Below are 18,017 nucleotides of genomic sequence, written 5' to 3' on the forward strand. Positions count from 1 at the left end.
AAGTTTGTCTCGGTATATTCCCGTCATTGGGCCTCGAAAGGCAAGCATTTAAGCTTTGCAGTGCACCTGGCCTACCAGAGCGAATATTTTTACGGCGCGTTTTATTAGGGCGTCATGACGCTTACCCATCTTGCTCAAAAATGCCCAGTTAAAAAAAAAAATTAAATATTAAGAACAGTAAAGCTAGAAATAGTGTATATTTATTTTGTTGGTTTCTTTAGTTCTTTCGGTTGCTTTTTACGTGCATCGATGGACGCTGACAGACGCTTGTATTGAACCGTGGCTCGTGCATGATGGAACGCGAGAACGCCGCTTTCATGGTCGCGTCTTCTGAGCGTTGCAGAAGTGTTTAGATGGGGGATGAATAGCAGACGGACGGAGGCAAAAATGGACGCCGACGCGCAGCTTTCGTTTCCGCGTCTGATGGGATTGCAGGCGACGATAGACGGCGGTGAAATAGCAGACGATGCCGGGGGCTGCCGCTCGTCTGCTCGCACGACTAGCAGGCGGTGTTAGACTCCCAGATTAGACGCACCGGATGACGCGAAAGGGAGACACTACTCTTGTTAGCCTGCTCGGTCGAGCAGCCAAGCCAATCCAGTAGTAATGGGCGGGGCCACTCATTTGTGGGTGGCGCTCAGAGCGGACTGTGATCTTTACCTAAATTGCGTCTAGTGGCATAAATATTGCGTGAAATGAATTTTTTTTCCGTGAAAATTATATTAAAAAAATATATATATCCCATTTATGCCCTTTAATTTTTTTTTTCTTCTAGTGCCCCTTTAAGTTGTAGCACCGGCTGCGTGTTAACTTCAGCTGAAACGAAGTATAGGCTCTTTATTCGGATCCGATGGCTTGTAGCGTCCCGTGCGGTCCATCGCACGGCAAATATGAGTCTAGTCCAGAAGCCGCGATTCCAATCGAATCCCGGTTAATGAAAGGGTGGCGACGCTGATGACGGCGCGCTCAGCTTTATGCAAGCCGTGCTCTATTGTGTGCCCGACGCGTGAGGCGACTCCGGCGCGGAGGTCTTTCCTAGTCCATGTCACGGCGCCTTATGGCGCCTCGGTGAATATTCACGCGGTGTGCCGGTCGGCTCCCGCGGAATCACGCGCGCATTCTCGCGGACGGGAGGTGCAAATTGAATATGGTAATCTCGAGCTGCATGCCGCCCTGGAGATAGCTGCCGGGACGTCATCGCGGCCGGATTTTGTGTGGGATGCGCGGTGGCTTCGGCATCTTCTGACCTCCGGGGATCACGACATGGGGATTATGCTTGCGTGCGAAGGTCGTCCCTTTCGTCTCCGAGGTTTCCTGTTTTCTTTAGGTCTAGACGCGTGCAATCTTGTCGTTGTTGAGGGTAGAAATTGAACGTTGATTAAATTTGGTGCTGTAAACGAAAACTGCGGGCACGCGGCATCATGCAAAACACACGGAGCTCGCTGGAGACATGGTGACAGAATTATGTGAGCACACGCCCCACGCGTGTTCGAGGGCTTCATTTATATATACTCTTCGAATATGTCCATAGACACTTTTTGTATGACCTATGTTAGCGTCATCCAAGAAAGAGACATGCCTCGGACAGTATCTCCAGGCACTGTCTTTCGTATTTGCGGTGTGACCGTGGTTTACTTTACACGCTCGATTAATAGTGTCAACAAGATAGGCTGGAGTGTTGGTGACGGTAAAACAAGCGAACACGAACGTTAACAGTGCGCTGTACCAGCTTGCTTGTGTTTCCGCATGTCCCTCTTAGAATGTCTACAGCCCATTCGGTGTTTCGCATGGGGACAAACGTTTTCGTGAGGGTGGTGTTTTACGAAACTATTTCTGTCTATTTTTTGTGAATCTGAAAATTGTCGGGTCCCACAATTAAAGACGTGATAAGCATTTATAAGTGCAACTTGCAATATAGGCTAATTTCACGAAACACCATTTTGCTTCCGTCAAGCCGTCTACATTCATGCTGGTGGTTTTTTTTTTTTTTTTTTCTTATGCCTTTCTTTTCTTTATTTTGATCGCGTGCGAACGATTTTTTATTGGGGAAGTTTTTGGTGTGAGCAGGAGCCAGGAGCACGTTAAGTGGTTTTATTGACAAACCAAGTCATCTGATCCGAGTCGGAGCACCAGCTTAAAAGGGGGCAACGAAAATTGTTTCCTGTCATCCATAAAATAAAGTACAGAAAACCAATTTTTCCCTGCTTTCGTTAGTTTTCATTGAAAATATAAAACAAACGGAAGGTATCCTTAATTGGCGCCGTCTTTCGAGTGACGTGATCAGTGACGTCACTTGGAGTGCCACGTTCGGTTTTATATTCGGGACCCCCAGCCTTCCCTCCGCGATTATAAAATTTTCAAGGTCCGATTCGGCTACAGCAGAGCATCCCACCCGCTTGACATAGTTGAAGGTCGAGGCGAACGACCGAGACGAAGTACGGTTCGCCACGGGAAGGTTGGGGAGAGTGGCGGGGAAGAGGAAATGGTTTTGTTGACATCGGGTAGATGGCGTCGCATCTTCTGTATTCCGAGTGACGTCACATCGGACTTCCGATGACAGCCACATGCAGCGGCAGCCCGAAAATTTTTTTTTTCTCTCTTTCGCGGTTACGCAACAAAGTTACAGTATTTCAGGGGAAGGTGTCGCGTTTTCTCCCACTTGTGCCAAGATAAACAATATAAAATACAAGTTGCAAATTCTTTCAACGTTAAAATCGTTGCACTGCCCCTTGCTGTGGTAGAATTGAATACTCGTTGTTTTCTTTTTTAAGTAGAAGGCAAACAATGAACCTTTTTAAGACTAAAAAATTAAGGCCAACTGAACCTTCATCCACCTATCAGAACACGTTGGCATCGTACCGTTCTATCGGTCTTTATTGTTTCTCACACTCCATATGAGCGATGCTCAAAAAATAATTCTCGAAAAAGACGGAATACGCCCAAAAGATGAGTGTTGACAATGTTGTTCGTGTGGGACGGTGCGCTCCGAAAACGGCGTGGACAGAAAGCAGGGTTTAGGGGGCATCGTTTGCGCATGGGCAGAGGTTTATCGGGGAAAAAAGGTCTATTGACGAAATTGTCGTCGAATAACTGTATCCCGCGGCATACGTCACGTAAAACCGCCTTGTAACTACCTTTTTCAAGCACCGTGTTCTGTCCAAGAAACATCAGCCAGTGTGCATAGCGGCAACTAACATCGACTTTTATCAAACCGTTACCGCGTTCCGCGTATCGCACTACCGGAGCCTTTGAAGCATGCTTTTAGGCGCGCGCCTCGCGTTCACGGTACCACCCGGCCGCGCGCTTAAAAGCACGCTTCAAACGCTCCGGTACTGTGCATAGCTGTAAACCCGAAACAAGGGACAAAACACAGTACGCGGAACACGGTAACAGTTTGCTAAACGTCCCTAGCAAACATCTCAACGCTGATTTTCGCCCGTCGTCAACCAGGTAGTAGCTTCGTTCAATTTACCTACACCTTCTGTACCGGTGCAGAAAAGTGTGGGGCAGTCTACTTCCGGTATGTGTCTTGAGATACGACCGGAAGCACACCACCCTAACCTTTTCTGCACCGATGCAGGAGGTACAGTTACATCGAACGAAGCTGGTGTTGCCAATGTTACTCAGGAACTGCGGTAGAGTAGTTAGTCTTCCAAGTTCCCACAATGTGTCCAGAGATAACTCGACAGCATGAATGCGTATATACAATCATCGGTCGCACTTCTCCTCAACCAAACAAAAGACACACGCTGTTTGCTACAGACAGGATGCAAGAAGTTTTGCGCGGACACGCCTCACGAACATCTCTGCACACAAGTTTTGTATGACCAGTGTGAACGTCGTACAAGGAACAAACAAGCCCCAGACAATGTGTGCAGACTCTCTTTTGTACGATGTAGTAGCAGTATGATGGCGGCTTTAATATCACATTGCCCACAGGTCCTCGAGGTAACACACACTCAATCCTAATAATCGAGAATTAACGAGAGTTGTTCGCGATAGACTGCAAGTTAATACAACCGGTTAAAGTAAAGCTCGTTGAACTTCGACTCCACAAACAACGTATGCCTGATAATAAGGCAATTAATGCAAAGGTGCAAGCCAGCTGGATAAGAATGACGATAATAATCCCTGGAGAAGGAAGACAAAGGATAAACACAAATCTTCAAACACAGCTAGCTTATCGGTGCGTCACCAAAAAAATCTGCCTGGTCCTGGTATCGAACCAAGGACCTCTTCGTGCTTTTCAGTCGGCGGCTTCTGGAACCCGTAATTTTTTGGAGCGTGCACTGCACAAGGAAATAAAATAGTTGAGTGTGGTAACCCATCGAAAATGTTAACATAACCTGCTGTTGAAATATAAATATATTTATTCGGAGATGCTTCCGATGTAACAACAAATTCTCGCTGACGATGTATGGAGGATTGAACGCTCTAGAATTTTTAATTGCGATTATTACGAGGGTTAGGCATGTAAAATTTGGGATTCATAAGGTACATTGTTACCTATTCATAGCTGAAATGCGACGCATACACCGTGGGCGCGAAATTGTCTTTTTCACGAAATACGCTACCGTAAAGCCAAAAAGCGACAGATTAACGCCATTTCTGAATATTGCGTTACTTAGGTAGCGTATTTGTTTTATTGTTTCGCAACATCAATATTATAAGGTGCCGAATGCTGAACGCAGCAATGAAATACTCCGGATTATGCAACCACCACACACAAAGCAAAAAAAGAAAAAAAAACACAAAAACAATTGGCTATTTACTAAAAAAAATGCTTCGAATTTTTGGTTTTGGAGTTTCCTAATTGTGAAATCGGTAAAAACCAGTGGAGGTAAACCAACAATCAATACACAATTAAAAAAAGAAATACTTACGCGACATGTTTTCTTGTTTCACTTTTCTGTCTTGACGGAGCGGGTTTTTACGCGATTGTCATTTCCGGTGTAGCCGAGTTCCGGCGCCCCGAAAGACTTCTTCCTTTTTCGCTGATTTTGTTCCTTTTTTTTTTTACATATGTTCTTAATTTTTCTTACCGGGTACATGCTCAAACAAAAAATAAAACAGCTCGAAAAAAAACAAAAAAAAAAACTAGAATAAGCAGACGACGAGGACACATACACAGCGCTGTTTTGTTTACTCTACTTGTTCACTCCTCTTTTCTTTTTTTGCGCTGTTTTGTTTATTTTGAGTCTTCACCCACTCACCCAATTACACGCAGTGCCTAAACAAACAATAAAGACAAATATGTGTTCAATTTCCGTTTGCACAAAGCCTGCCGTTTCTCGGCAGTTTTTACAACGCAGTTCTTTGACTTTGAAATCAACATAACATCAGCTAGAGTTTTTTTTTTAGTGAGTTTCTTGATAAGTTTTGGAAGTAATTAATTAACAATTTGTTACGGCTGCGTTTGTTCCTCATTTCAGTATTCTGCTGCTTGGCAACCCGCTGCGTCTATTTCTAGAGGTGTGCGCGTAACACTCCTCCCAAAAGGTCTTACATGCGATAAAAAAAGAACGATTAATCTGGAGCACGCTGCACTTAATGAATTATGCGCGTACTAAGTTCTAAGGGCACGGCACGTGCCTCTCGATATTTTCATAAGACGTCATTTATCATTGCGAAAGTTTTATTTTTTGAAAGATTAATTCATCAAAACGCACCACTACTTGCGCGCCATTCTTTTCATCTTATTTTTTTTATAACGTACAAGCAACCTTAAAAAAAATGTGAAGGCAACCGGGACTGCGACTGCCATAATTTATCCCAAAACTGGAAACTCTTTTGTTTTACCATTGCAGACATTATTTTGATTTCAATTATAAGCGATACGTTGTGAATAATTTTTTTGTATCGCACTAGAATATTCTTTTGGTATAGTTATTCTTAACGTGACGCTGAAAGTGCCAAGTCCTCCGCTTTTACGCATTCTACGTTGAAATAAAAACGCGAAAATATCAATAATAGGATCAAATCAAAGAGACCGACGAACAAGTTTAATGCGGACATTGGTCGATTGATTGGCTAAAGAAATTAAGAACCAAATAAGTTTTTTTAATACTTTGTACGACTGCTAATGGCTCATAATTCTCTAGCAAATACGGACACTTGAAACCTTCCAGTTTATTGAAGACGAGGGCCAAAGCAAATCTTTGTTCTTCGTATGATTTCGCACTGTTTTCCGCAATGCAAATTTGGAGGCTTTGAAGCTTCGTGTTTATGTTTGTACCGTCCTTTTCCCCATTCACAGTGCAAAAACGTTCCAAAAGCCGGGTGAATTCATGATTCAAAAGGTTTACTCCGACTTAACATAACAAGGTAATAACAAAAATGTATAGACGTTTCGCCACGCAGGTGGTATCTCCAGTATACGCTGACACAAATGAGGCGAGGTCGATTTCTCCTCATTTGTGTCAGTGTATACTGAAGATGCCACCTGTATAGGTGGCGAAACGCCTGTACCCTTTGTTATTACCTTGTTATATTAAGTCTGAGTAAACTTTTTATTCACACTCACAGTTTTACGACGAATTTATAGTAATTGATGTATCTCAAAATTCCCTTAGTCGTAAAAAAAAATAAGAAATTACCAGCGACTTTTCTCTCCGAAGTCGTATAGTACATGAAACGCAGTATAAAGGAGCTAAATGCAGCGTTCAAGGAGCGATCAGCAATAACATATAAAACAAAAAAAAATCATATTTTTTTTATAAGCCGACTTTTATTAGTTTGTTATCCGCCAAGTAAAGAAAGGGCATTTTGGACGCCTGTAACATTTATGTAAGCAAAAAAAAAAAAAAATTTGTGAACATTTTTTTGTTGACATGTTTTTTTTTTTTTTTCGTGAAGGCTACAAGAGCTCACATTGTCATTACTCGATTTGCCAATAATTAGGTATTTTGATTAATGACATTACCATGGGTATAGAGTCAAGTATTCGTCTTTATGCCGACGACTGCGTGATATATCGATCAGTTCAGAGCTCTGATGATAGCACTGCTTTGCAACGGGATATAGACCGCATTTCAGACTGGTGTAAAATTTAGCATATGAATCTAAACATTGATAAATGTCATCATGTGCGCTTCATAAAGAAAACTAAACCACTGCTTTTCTTATACAGCTTGAATGGCACTACGCTGACCGTTACCCCAGAGGTAAAATATCTTGGGATAACCTTTACAGAGCGGTTATCTTGGCAGTCCCATATTAACAAAATAACCGCTAAAGCGACTGGTATGTTGCATTTTTTTCGACGCAATTTTAGAAACTGCCCTCCAAACGTTAAGGAGATATTGTATTTGACAAATATAAGGCCCATTCTTGAGTATGCTTGTGTACTTTGGCATCCCCAGTTACAGTATCTGTGTGACGACCTTGAAAGAGTTCAGAACAGAGCAGCGAGATTCGTGACCGGAAATTATGATTATACTGTAAGGTCGAGTGTCCTAAAAGACTGTCTTGGTTGGCAGCCGCTAAAATGCCGAAGATCCGCTTTACGTTTGAAAGTCTTTCATAACATTTATAATAACAAAACGGGCATAAACAGGGGATTGTTCCTTCAGTTGCCTCACTTCATATCACGCAGGGTACATCATCAGAATAAGCTTCGCGAATATTCGGGCCGCCCTAATATCTTTAAACACTCTTTTTTTCCTCTTACCACTCATCAATGGAACTGTATACCCGAGTCGCTTGTCATGGTATCATCCAACAATGTGTTTTTTTCCAGATTTATTGAAGAGTGCCTGTACCTTATCTCCTGATATGTCAAATGTATTAATAATTGTATAATGCTTACTATTCTTCTTGTTCTTTCCACCAGCAAACTTTATGTCACAAAACCTAGAGTTCGTTTATTGTTTTCCTCTGGCTCTATGTGCCCCCCCCCCCCCCTTCCCCTTCTGTAATGCCTCTGGGCGCTGAAGGGTATATTAAATAAATAAATAAATAAATAAATAACTGGACGTCGGCTCATAGAAACTTTTTCCTTTTTCTGGTTGATCTCTCGATGCAGATAACTATGCTCTCGAACTTTCACGTTCCATCGCCACCGCTAACGTCCCATTTTCGCCGACACTCAGCTTCCTGCGATGCGTAATTTATTTACATAAGCCGAAAAAAAACGAGTTTTATTGTCTTTTGAATTCGGTAGGTCTAATGCGAAGCGCAAGTTCGTCTGCTTTTTTTTTGCAAACGTTGTGGCGACGTCAGCACGACGCTGAGCTCTGATTGGCTATGACTGAAGGATAGTGGGTGGACCTCGTGGTAGCTTGCTTTGAGGTCTACCCACTATCCTTCAGTCGTAGCCAATCACAGCTCGGCGTCGTTCTGACGTCACTTCAACTCCTGCGCAAGAAGCAGACGAACTTGCGCTCCGCATGAGGAATTCCCTCGGTGGATTTGGAGCGAACCAAAAGCGCTCCATGGTCCTCACGCTAATACGTCATACAAAGAACAGTCTGCAGAGACTGTCTGAGGCGTTCCTCGTGTGACGGTCGCATTGGTCGTACAAAAACTGTTTTTAGACATGTTCGAAGCACATATATGTGTGAAACAAACGTAGTTCGCACATGCTTGTGGCGTGCGCCTATTGTTTTGTCAACATGTCATGGTGTCCGCTTGCGGACACCGTGCCTCTCGTTGGATGTACGGGCAGTAGAACTTTCAGCGGTAATTGCTCAAGCGCGTGCTTGCACGCGCAAGATATACCGAAAAAAAGAATTATCACTCTAAATCATAGCCTCCTATATACTGACAAAGCCTAGAAGATTGCCACGAGAAGCGGCCACCGAAATGGAAAAGCTGGAGCGGCAGACAACGGATGAGAGGAAAGCCACGTGACTGGCGCCCCGTCGCGGCGAGACGCCGAAACGCACTTCTCCCGAGCGAACAAGTGTTCTTCGGGATTTGGCGGCTGCAAAAGCTGTGCGCTGACAGCCAGGTTCCGCGAGAAATGGCTCTTTGGTGCTCTGTGCGACCAGATCCTCGCTCTTCAAATCTGCGACCGGGCACTCTATGGCTCGGTCGTCGAACTGCCAGGCTTTGTTAGTATAGAGGTGGCTATGTCTAAACCCACTCCACATCCAGCAAGAGAATAGAGCAATCTCACAACCCCTGCTGCAACGTGGTGTTTCTGCACGCGCGATGACCGCGCTGAGGGTCTGAGCGGGCAGAGCCAGAGCCGTATATGTAGACAGTTTGACCATTCGATGGGAAGTATAGGAGACAAACGGGAAGGCGCCATTGGCCGAAAGTGGGCTGGGCGTGTTCCAGGGCGTCTTCGCAAATTCGAATGCGACCAACCAGAAGCCGGAAATATGACCCCGGCGGTGGTCGCGAAAAACAAACCTAATAAGTGCGTCGGAGTAACTCTCGGTGACTGAAAATATGGTGCACGTGACGTCTCAATCACGGTCATCCAAAATCACGGTGGAAGAGTGTGACTAGCAGAATGATCGGCATAATTCGTACGCAAAGCGCCGAGGGCCGGGAATCGGCCTTCCGAGCGGTCACACTCTGTGCGAGCAAAACACAGTTCAGCGGCGCATTTATTTGTTACATCTTTCTGCGTGATCATGGTCGAAACATCACGTACACCCTATTTTCGACCGTAAAGGGTTAGTACGTTTAACTCTTACACGCTTACTGAAACGACCAAAACAGTTTTTCGCTACCACCGCTAGGGGATTCGTTTCGGCTTCTGGTTGGCCAAGAGAACATGTCAAGCCCACTTTCTGCGTCTGGTGCACGCCCTGGCTCTGCCCGCGCCTCCCATTGACCAAACTCTGTATACACGGCTCTGGGCAGAGCAAGAGGCGGCACGAGCTGTCCCGTGAACTGACACCTGCCTCCTATGAACCACAGTTACGCTGGCGTCACGCATGCGCGGAACGCTTAAGTATACACCATTGCAATATTTACAAGTCCTCAGAAGAGCGTGATATCGGCTCACCCCAGCACACGCATGTTCGCCGCTTCGCAAAGCGAGCAAGTCACGCGCCATACGCACCAACACTGAAAATGGAACCGGCCAGGAGCACTTTTTTTGGAAAGGTCTATAAACCGCATGTAAGCGATTTAGCGAGCGTTGAGACAAGCGACGGCGACCCACTTCGCTGTCGCTCGATCTCTCGCGCAACGACGCAAACCGCGAAAAAACGACAGGAGCAAGCGACCAAGGTGATGAGCGACGTTTTCTAGAAATCCCAGAAACCGAGCGAGGCGACGACCGACAGTGAGAAATCTCTGTCGCTCGTCACTGACTCTCGTCGCTGTTGGCGTCGTTCGCGTCGTCGCTCGCTAAATCGCTTACATGCGGTTCAGCCTTTAGTGTGAACATTCTATTCCACATAATATATAGGGTGCCCTAAGTCACCATTCTCGATCTAAAATAGACCGTAAAAATCGGCGCCTGCACGTAGCGATGTAAACTTTTCGTCAAATGTGTATTTCACTTGTCGGTTTTGTCTCGTAAAATTACGAAGCAGCTCCCTTTCTGTAGAACATAGGGCCAAAAAACTTGCCAGGGTCAACGGCGGACTGCGACGCAGACGACCGAGTCGAGTTGCGGGGTGCGTTTGGAGCGCGTATTGATAGATGGCGTCGGGAGCAGCCTCCGAAGGTGTTGCCGACCAGCGGAAGAAAGCAGACGACACGAAGACGAGATCCGTTAACAGCAAAAGCCCCGTCGTTATGGACACGCGTTTTTTTCCTCTACGAACGCCAAACCAGCCCCGCTACTCGACAGGGTCGTCTGAGTAGCCCCCGCCGTTGACCCTGACAAGTTTCTTGGCCCTATTTTTTACAAAAAGAGAGCTACGCTTTGTAGTTTTACAAGAAAAATACCGACTGGTGAAATACACCTTTCACGAAATGTTTAGATAGCTACTTGCAAGCGATGATTTTTACGGTCCATCTTAGATCGAGCCTGGTGAATTGGGACACCCTATACTTTCGCGTGGCAGGTCCAGCGCGAAGGAGTGAACGAGAGATTCTTGAGGAGAATACGCCTTAACATAGACGGTTAGAACTTGAGAAAGGGGACGAGATGAGAGCGCGCGAGGACTTGGGAGCGTCGAGCTCCGCTTGGAATGTTTAGTGGGTAGACGCAAAGCTATCTGCCTTTGTCTCACTGCTCCAACGCGAACGCACAGCGCCAGACGCCGGGGTCTGCGGCGTGCTTGGCGTCTCATCATTCCAACAAGAGCTCGCCCAAGACCGCTTTCATTACCTCCTCTCCCCCAGTTTCCACCCGCATAGCCGCGTTTCCTGCCGCCTTTGCATCTCGCGGTAACGTGCGGCTAGGAATCGGCCCGCTGCTTGACCAAGGAGGGCCAAGCGAGCGGAACTCGGCGAGATGAGAACGCGGCTTCCTGAAGCGAGGAACGTTCCATAATTGCGATGCCTCGGCTCGCGTCTGCCACGTGACCTTTCCTTTTCCTCGTTCCGACCGTCTTCGAGAAAAGGCAATGATTCCGAGCTGCCAACCGGAAAATGGAGATCCGCGAGATTTCTTTCTTATTATTATTATTATTTTTTCTCTCCGCGCCTTCTCAGCCGCTGAGACTGAGACTGGACTAACGCGGCGCGGATTCCGGCAGTTCATTCTCGTTTCTCATCTAACCTGGCTTTACAAAAAACAACAAAGAAAAAAAAAAAAGAAACTCTTGACAAGTATATTAGTAGAAAACGAGACGGTCGGGCGAGGTGGCGAATTACAATAATGGCCACAACGCGTCTAAACGCCGACAAAGTAATGTTTACGAAAACGAGGAATTTGGTCGTGAAGAAAGTAAAAATGTTTTCGGGCTGGTTGCGGAGTTTAGGTTGCCGCTCCGTATCGAGAGTGGCGAGCCCGTTCTTCTACGTTCCACTTTATTTCTTCTTCTTCTCTTTCTTTTTTTTTTTTTTTTTTTTGTGGAGTGGCATTTTTATGAACTTTGTTTTCGGGACGTGATGTTGGAAAAGAAAGTGCTACAATAGTCTCCGAAGCCGTAGTCGAATGCGGCAGAAATAAGCGCGCGAAGAACGGAAATGTCGTTAGTGCTCCGAACCGTGTCCTGGAAGTCAATGGCGAACAAAACCGGCTTCCTGGACCCCGCATAGAATGGAAGGAAGTCCGAATGGCGGTGCAAATGGCCGCTCAGTATACGGAATAAATTGTCTTCTCTCCGAAAAGGGCAAAACAACTATATTGAGGCTCGACACGCAAATGACCGGAGTCCTGTGTCAGGTTAGTCTGTGCAGCTCCGTCGGTATCCGACTATGCTTCGCTCCACACCAATTCCGAAAGCAGCCATTGCGAAGATACGATGGAATCAATCCAGCGGTGTCAGAACTGATCCTGCACAGTCTCGTGCGAGTTACTTTAAAAAAACTGTAATGAATTACAATTACAATTACTTTAGGTTAAAAGGTAGGCGATTAGATTAGTTAATTACTAGAGAAGAAAAGTAATAGACTGTTACTTCTCTGATTACTTCAGATTTTCAAAACGACAAATATTCCGAGCGGGTACGAAGACGGGTCTTTCATATTGTCCATTATCGGATTATAATCACCGATTGATAAACTACTTATCTTCTTGATCAAACCGATTTTGGTAAACCGTCTTCCTGTCGGAGGCTTGGTTCAAAGATTACTTGGTAGGAAACTCGTGGAAACAAAACGGACGCAATTAAAAAGGATCGGAAAAAATAGTGACGGTTACGAGCCATTTTAGTACTTCCAAAAGTAACAAGATTACTCTCGCGAGTACTTTGTAATAAACGTATTTAATGGACTACGAAATTACTGCGGAAATTGACTGATCACCAGTAATTTGATTACTCGTGACGAGTACCGCGCAAGTCTGATCCTGCGCAGCTTTTCTTGTGCGATTGGTTTATCGGGTGATAGAAAATGCTATGACAGACGACAAGCGCCATGACGGTGCACTTCTGACACTATTGATTCCATCGGATCTGACGATCGGATGCACTCGAACTTGAAAAACGAAAGATGTCTTAATGTTTAATTCTAGGATCCAAGAACGCAATGTGTACTATCCAATACTCTTACGACAAAAGACTGTTCATAAGTTTGCTGGTAACGTGCGGGAATAACTACTTATCTATCTAACCACGCCGCGACAACGAGCTAAGGATACCACAAGCATTTTGTTCAACTATAAATACGCGGGCACCGTGTATGTCCGAATGCGTTTTTGGTTTTACTCGGCAAATAAATAGCCGGATGAGATTTCTATCGAACGTGCCACATTTCGATTCACTTTTGACTTAATTTGCCGAATCGTGCAGGTAACAGGAGCACTACCGCCCACGTGGCGGGATCGTCAGCGACATAGTGTGGCCAACATTTGCGCTACTTTCACTCAGACTGAAAACCAAAAGCGTTTAAAGGGGCACGAAACGGAACTTTAGGGCTCATTTTATCGGTTAGGTTTATACCACGTCGCATCAGCACCTGAGAAACATCAGTCTTTCGTTTGTAAACGCGAGAATAGTAAATGTAAAACGAATCAAACGAATTCCCACTGGCACCCGGTAATGGGGGGGCGAAACTCGTTTCTCGTCATGCAGTGGTGCCACCCTCGGCATTACACAGTACTCATAGAGATACCCCAGCTGTGTACGCAATGACGCAATGGTACGCAATCGCGAAGAGGCAACGTAAAGGTGGCGAGTGGCCGAGTTGCCTAGGTAGGTGGCTCGCGCTGGTTCGCGCGCCGCGCGATTGTTTTGGTACCGCCGAGTTGTTTTTGCGTTTATTCGTCACGTTTGCGAAGAGGGCTGCGGCAACATCGCGCTCGATTGCGAGACGCCCACCCACGGGCTTCCGAACGAAGAGAAACTCCGAAGCATGCGGAACCGTCTCGAGCGTCCGTCGTCTTTCATGCGAGCGCCGGTGAAAACCGATCTCTTGTGCGGTGATCATTTTCGTAATGAGGACAACGAAAGGCGACCCAGTGTCCTCACTCCGGGTTTTCCTGCCAAGAATATTCGGTTGCTACCTGGGGTTGTGTTGAGTATTTTGTTTAAAGAAAAGTAACGCAGAAGAGTTCAGCGAAACGCACGAAAATCGAAGCAAACTGGAAAGTTCGCTTCGATTATCTTTAATGAAACACCTAATAGCGCCGCATACCTCCAGGTTAACCAGTCATTATCAAATGCAATGCATAGCTTTGCCTGCCGTGTCCTCATCAGCTTCAGAAGATGAAACAGCGGACGGGTTGAACCCAACAAGGTACTGCGGTGGGCTAGTTGGTTCATACTTAGTGTTTGAACAGCGCAAAGACGACAGGAAGATAGAAGAGAAGAGGACAGCGCTCGTCCTGTCCTCTTCTCTTCTATCTTCCTGTCGTCTTTGCGCTGTTCAAACACTAAGGGTTGAACCCGTACGGTTCTAGCCCGAATCGCCTGTCCGTCATCATGTGCGAGAATGACAACTCGCCTTCGCGGCGTTTTTATGAGTTCCCCTTGGAATCCTCGTCGCTCTAGAGTTCATAGATCATGGCGCAGCTAGGGTGCCTTCGTTTGCGCTGAAGGCACCTTGGACGGAACGCACCGCGAACTACGGGCGCCGAAATGAATACTTCACGGCGGGTTCGCCGCGCAGCTGTACAATCCTACGAAACGCGAGATGGTAACACGCAAAAGCCACCGCCGTGGCGGCGCTCATAATCACGCCAGCCTTTGGCTGTGCTGCTTAGCCTGACGTCACGATTGCGACGGAGTTCCCATGACGCATCGCACGCCTCGTTGGCCGATTTCGAAGCGCTCGCTAAAATCGGACGCTTGAAACAAAAAATGTAGCAATTCGATCAAAATACGAGCGTGCGATAGTAATTTACGAATATCATAGGTCATATTTCACTCATTTTGGAAAGCTTTCCGTATATATATATATCTCTTTTTTTTTAAATTTCGGTTTCTGTACCCATTTAAACTAAATTATAGTGTTCGATGCCATAGTTCACTCAACGAATAATCTTGACGTCAGTTAAGAAAAAAAAAAAAAAAAAGAGAACGAAACCAGAAAACGCAATTGAGCCAACACTCTCGTACGAATTTGTTTATATAAAAGTATTGCGCAAATTTAATATAAACAGAACGAAAAGATTAAGTCTAGCGTTTTAAAATCTAAAAAACAACTCTTTTTGTTATACCTGACAAAATCATCATAAAAATAGAAAACATATATTTTGGTCCTGCCTGACAAAATCATCATAGGCGGAATACGTTTTCTGGGTCGGTAAATCTTGGAGCAATCGTCGTACATGTACTGACGAAAATATCGCGACTTCCAAAAAAGAGAACGCCATTGGTTGTCGCAATGGTCACGTGACCGCTCACGCCAGCCAATCGGAGTGGGGAGCCACCCGCGAGGGAACGCTGCTGCTGTGGCGGAGATACTATATATGTTGTTTCACCAGGTTACCCTGGCCAAAGACGTAACCTGAACGTAAACACGTTAAGACCCAGACTCTTTGTACGCATATCCAGACAGCAGGAACCCTGTACGCCCCAAGGTGAATATCAGGGTTCCGTTGTAGGTTAAACAATTGGCAGCGAGCTTTTATCTTCAAAGTCCTATGATTCATGGATTTAAGTATTAAAAAAAACGTCATTAAACCGTTATTTCGGGAGTTTTCTCGCTAAATTTAGAAGAAAAGCTGAATTGCGGTTTAAGTCACGTGACAAAAATCTCCCCCCGCTAAGTTTACCGAAGAAAGGAAAGGCCCACTCACGCACTTTCGAACCGACTACGACCGTCGGATACAGGGCCTGTTTTTAAGCCTCGTGTGACGGCTTACAACCGGATCCGCAGCAGCGTATCTGGTCGTAATCTGTCGCAAGAGGCTTAGAAACCGGTCTTGTCTCAGCCGGTCGCAGTCGGTCGCAAGTGTGTGAACGGGCCTCAAACTAGGGCATACCTCAAGTGACGTCAATTTCCACACTTAAATTACAGGAAAAATGCACGAACGAAGGGACAAATGTTTTGGGACTAGGAGATTATGTTCAAAAGCATTTCATACTTTCCAATTTAGTAGGTCAAAACTAAAAGCTAGGCGGATTACCTAATAGTGCCTCAATGAAACCCAATGAGAACTCAAAAGGTGAGAATGGGGTTTCTTGGATGGTGCGCACGTTCAAGGGCTGTTCTCCGGGCCTAAAGCTCAAGTGACTGAGGGAGTCTTACAATGTTTGGATCTTAACGTTCGTTGTTAGTCTTATCAGCCTGGTCCTTGCATGGTTATGACTCGCATCACTCTAAGTTTGTGAACAGGGCTATCGCACTGTCTGGTCTTCGTGCCTCCTTTTCAAAGTCGTACTATCAAAGGTGCAGCGATAGTTTCCTAACGCAGATCAACAGATTGTTCAATGCCGGCTTCCATTCGGAGGTTGTTGTGGGCGTCATGGAGTCCTTGGTCAAGCGGTTTGGGGGCCATTTTGTTCCGAGGCAAGGCAGACACCTACTTCAAGACCGGTGTTCTTGCCGTACGTCCACAAAGAGTCGCACGGTATGAAGAGAGTTTCCAGTAAGCTCGACGTGCCCGTAGTTTGTTTTTTCAGCAATATCCAAGTTGTCGCAACTGCGTGCAACTATTACTCGAGCTGAACGACCAGGAGCAAAATGTGAGGTCCACCACCGCCACCTGCATTTTGCCTGTGCCTGTGGGCTAGTGTATCTGATTCCCCCTGTCCTGTGGCAGGGTGTACAGTCATGGCCAAAATAAATAAGAACAACGAAACGGCAACCCGCTGCTACCTACGGTGCCACATAGTGGCGGATCTGAGCAGCATTTAAAGAAACAAACCGGTCAATCTTTTTTTTTTTTTATTATTATTAATCTCGAAAAACTTTATCTTTGCGAGTCACGGCCAACGTCGCTGCCTTTACGTTTTGCTCTTAAGTGGTTTTCTTCGAGAATGACGTCGCTCTTTTACGGAAATTCGTGTCAACGCGGAGACTGACGGCGCAGCCGCAGGGGCTGCGCATTAATGTAAGAGATTGCGCTTAGTCATTCGATGGAAACCCTTCCAATTCCGTTTAGAAAAGGCGTCTTTTTTCCATAATTTGCTCGCACTGGTGGCCGAGAGCTATTGATGCAATCGTTGCGTTTCAATAACAGACGACCTGCGTTGACCAAAGCAGAAAACGCGCAGTGAGATCACTCTGCTCTACAGATGACAATGCCAAATTTTGCGTACTCTCGTTTGCACCCGATCGCAAGTTCGCAACGGCCCTTCGGTGACGAAGAGCAGCAATTCAAGGATGAGCCTTCCATCAAAACGGCGAGTGTCGCGCTAGACGTAGCCAAGAGCGAAGATAATGCCACGGAGGAAAACATCCGTAATAATCTCACCAAAGAAGCACCAGCAAGTTCCCCCACAAGGTTCTATATGTTCAGGAAGCCACGCGCTCCACTGTTCGGATTTGATTTGATTTGACCATGACTGTACGTTGGACCATGGTCTCGGAGATTTATTCGCGCGCTGGCTGAGCTCCTCGGGCCATTTCATTCGCCGGTAGACAGTGCGGCGGAACTCGCTGGTGCTTCTCCGGCGAGATTATTACGGATGTTTCCTACCGTGGCATTATCTTCGTTCTTGGCCACACGTGGCGCGACACTCGCCAGTTACGTACAGGGTGTGGCCGTAAGGAATAACACATTTGACGCACCCTGCAAAATTCGAATTCCAAACGTACAGTGTACTCAACTGTTAAATATGACGCGGGAGCGGTGGCCGGAGAGACTGCATGCGACATCTACCGGCTCACTCTGGCAGCTGATGCCGCTGTTGTTTTCTGGAGTTAACACTCCCAGCTCCGAAATAATCTTCGGTGCGTGACTCGGCAATAAAAAAAAATGGCGTTTTTTTATTTTGTTTTTTGTTGTTCAAAAAAGGTGGCCTTATCAGAGAAACTGCAAGATCACCGAGATACGGTAGCCCCGCATGGTAAATGTGTAGGTGTGACTGAACAGAGTGGCAAAAACAACGAAA

At 45.9% G+C, this 18,017-nt stretch overlaps 2 protein-coding genes across 2 annotated transcripts in view; one reads left to right on the forward strand and one right to left on the reverse strand.

Annotated features, from left to right (window-relative positions):
• LOC115319169 (guanylate cyclase soluble subunit beta-2) overlaps positions 1 to 18,017 on the reverse strand; it is a 111,922-nt gene that overhangs the window by 65,196 nt on the left and 28,709 nt on the right. The window lies entirely within an intron of this gene.
• LOC115319170 lies at positions 7,245 to 7,772 on the forward strand. The gene has a single exon (XM_042290013.1). It carries the CDS (start codon positions 7,245 to 7,247, stop codon positions 7,770 to 7,772), a length of 528 nt encoding a protein of 175 aa, XP_042145947.1.

This window comes from Ixodes scapularis, unplaced genomic scaffold (assembly GCF_016920785.2).
Source record: "Ixodes scapularis isolate PalLabHiFi unplaced genomic scaffold, ASM1692078v2 PGA_scaffold13__105_contigs__length_92229423, whole genome shotgun sequence".
In the NCBI taxonomy this organism is placed as follows: domain Eukaryota; kingdom Metazoa; phylum Arthropoda; class Arachnida; order Ixodida; family Ixodidae; genus Ixodes; species Ixodes scapularis.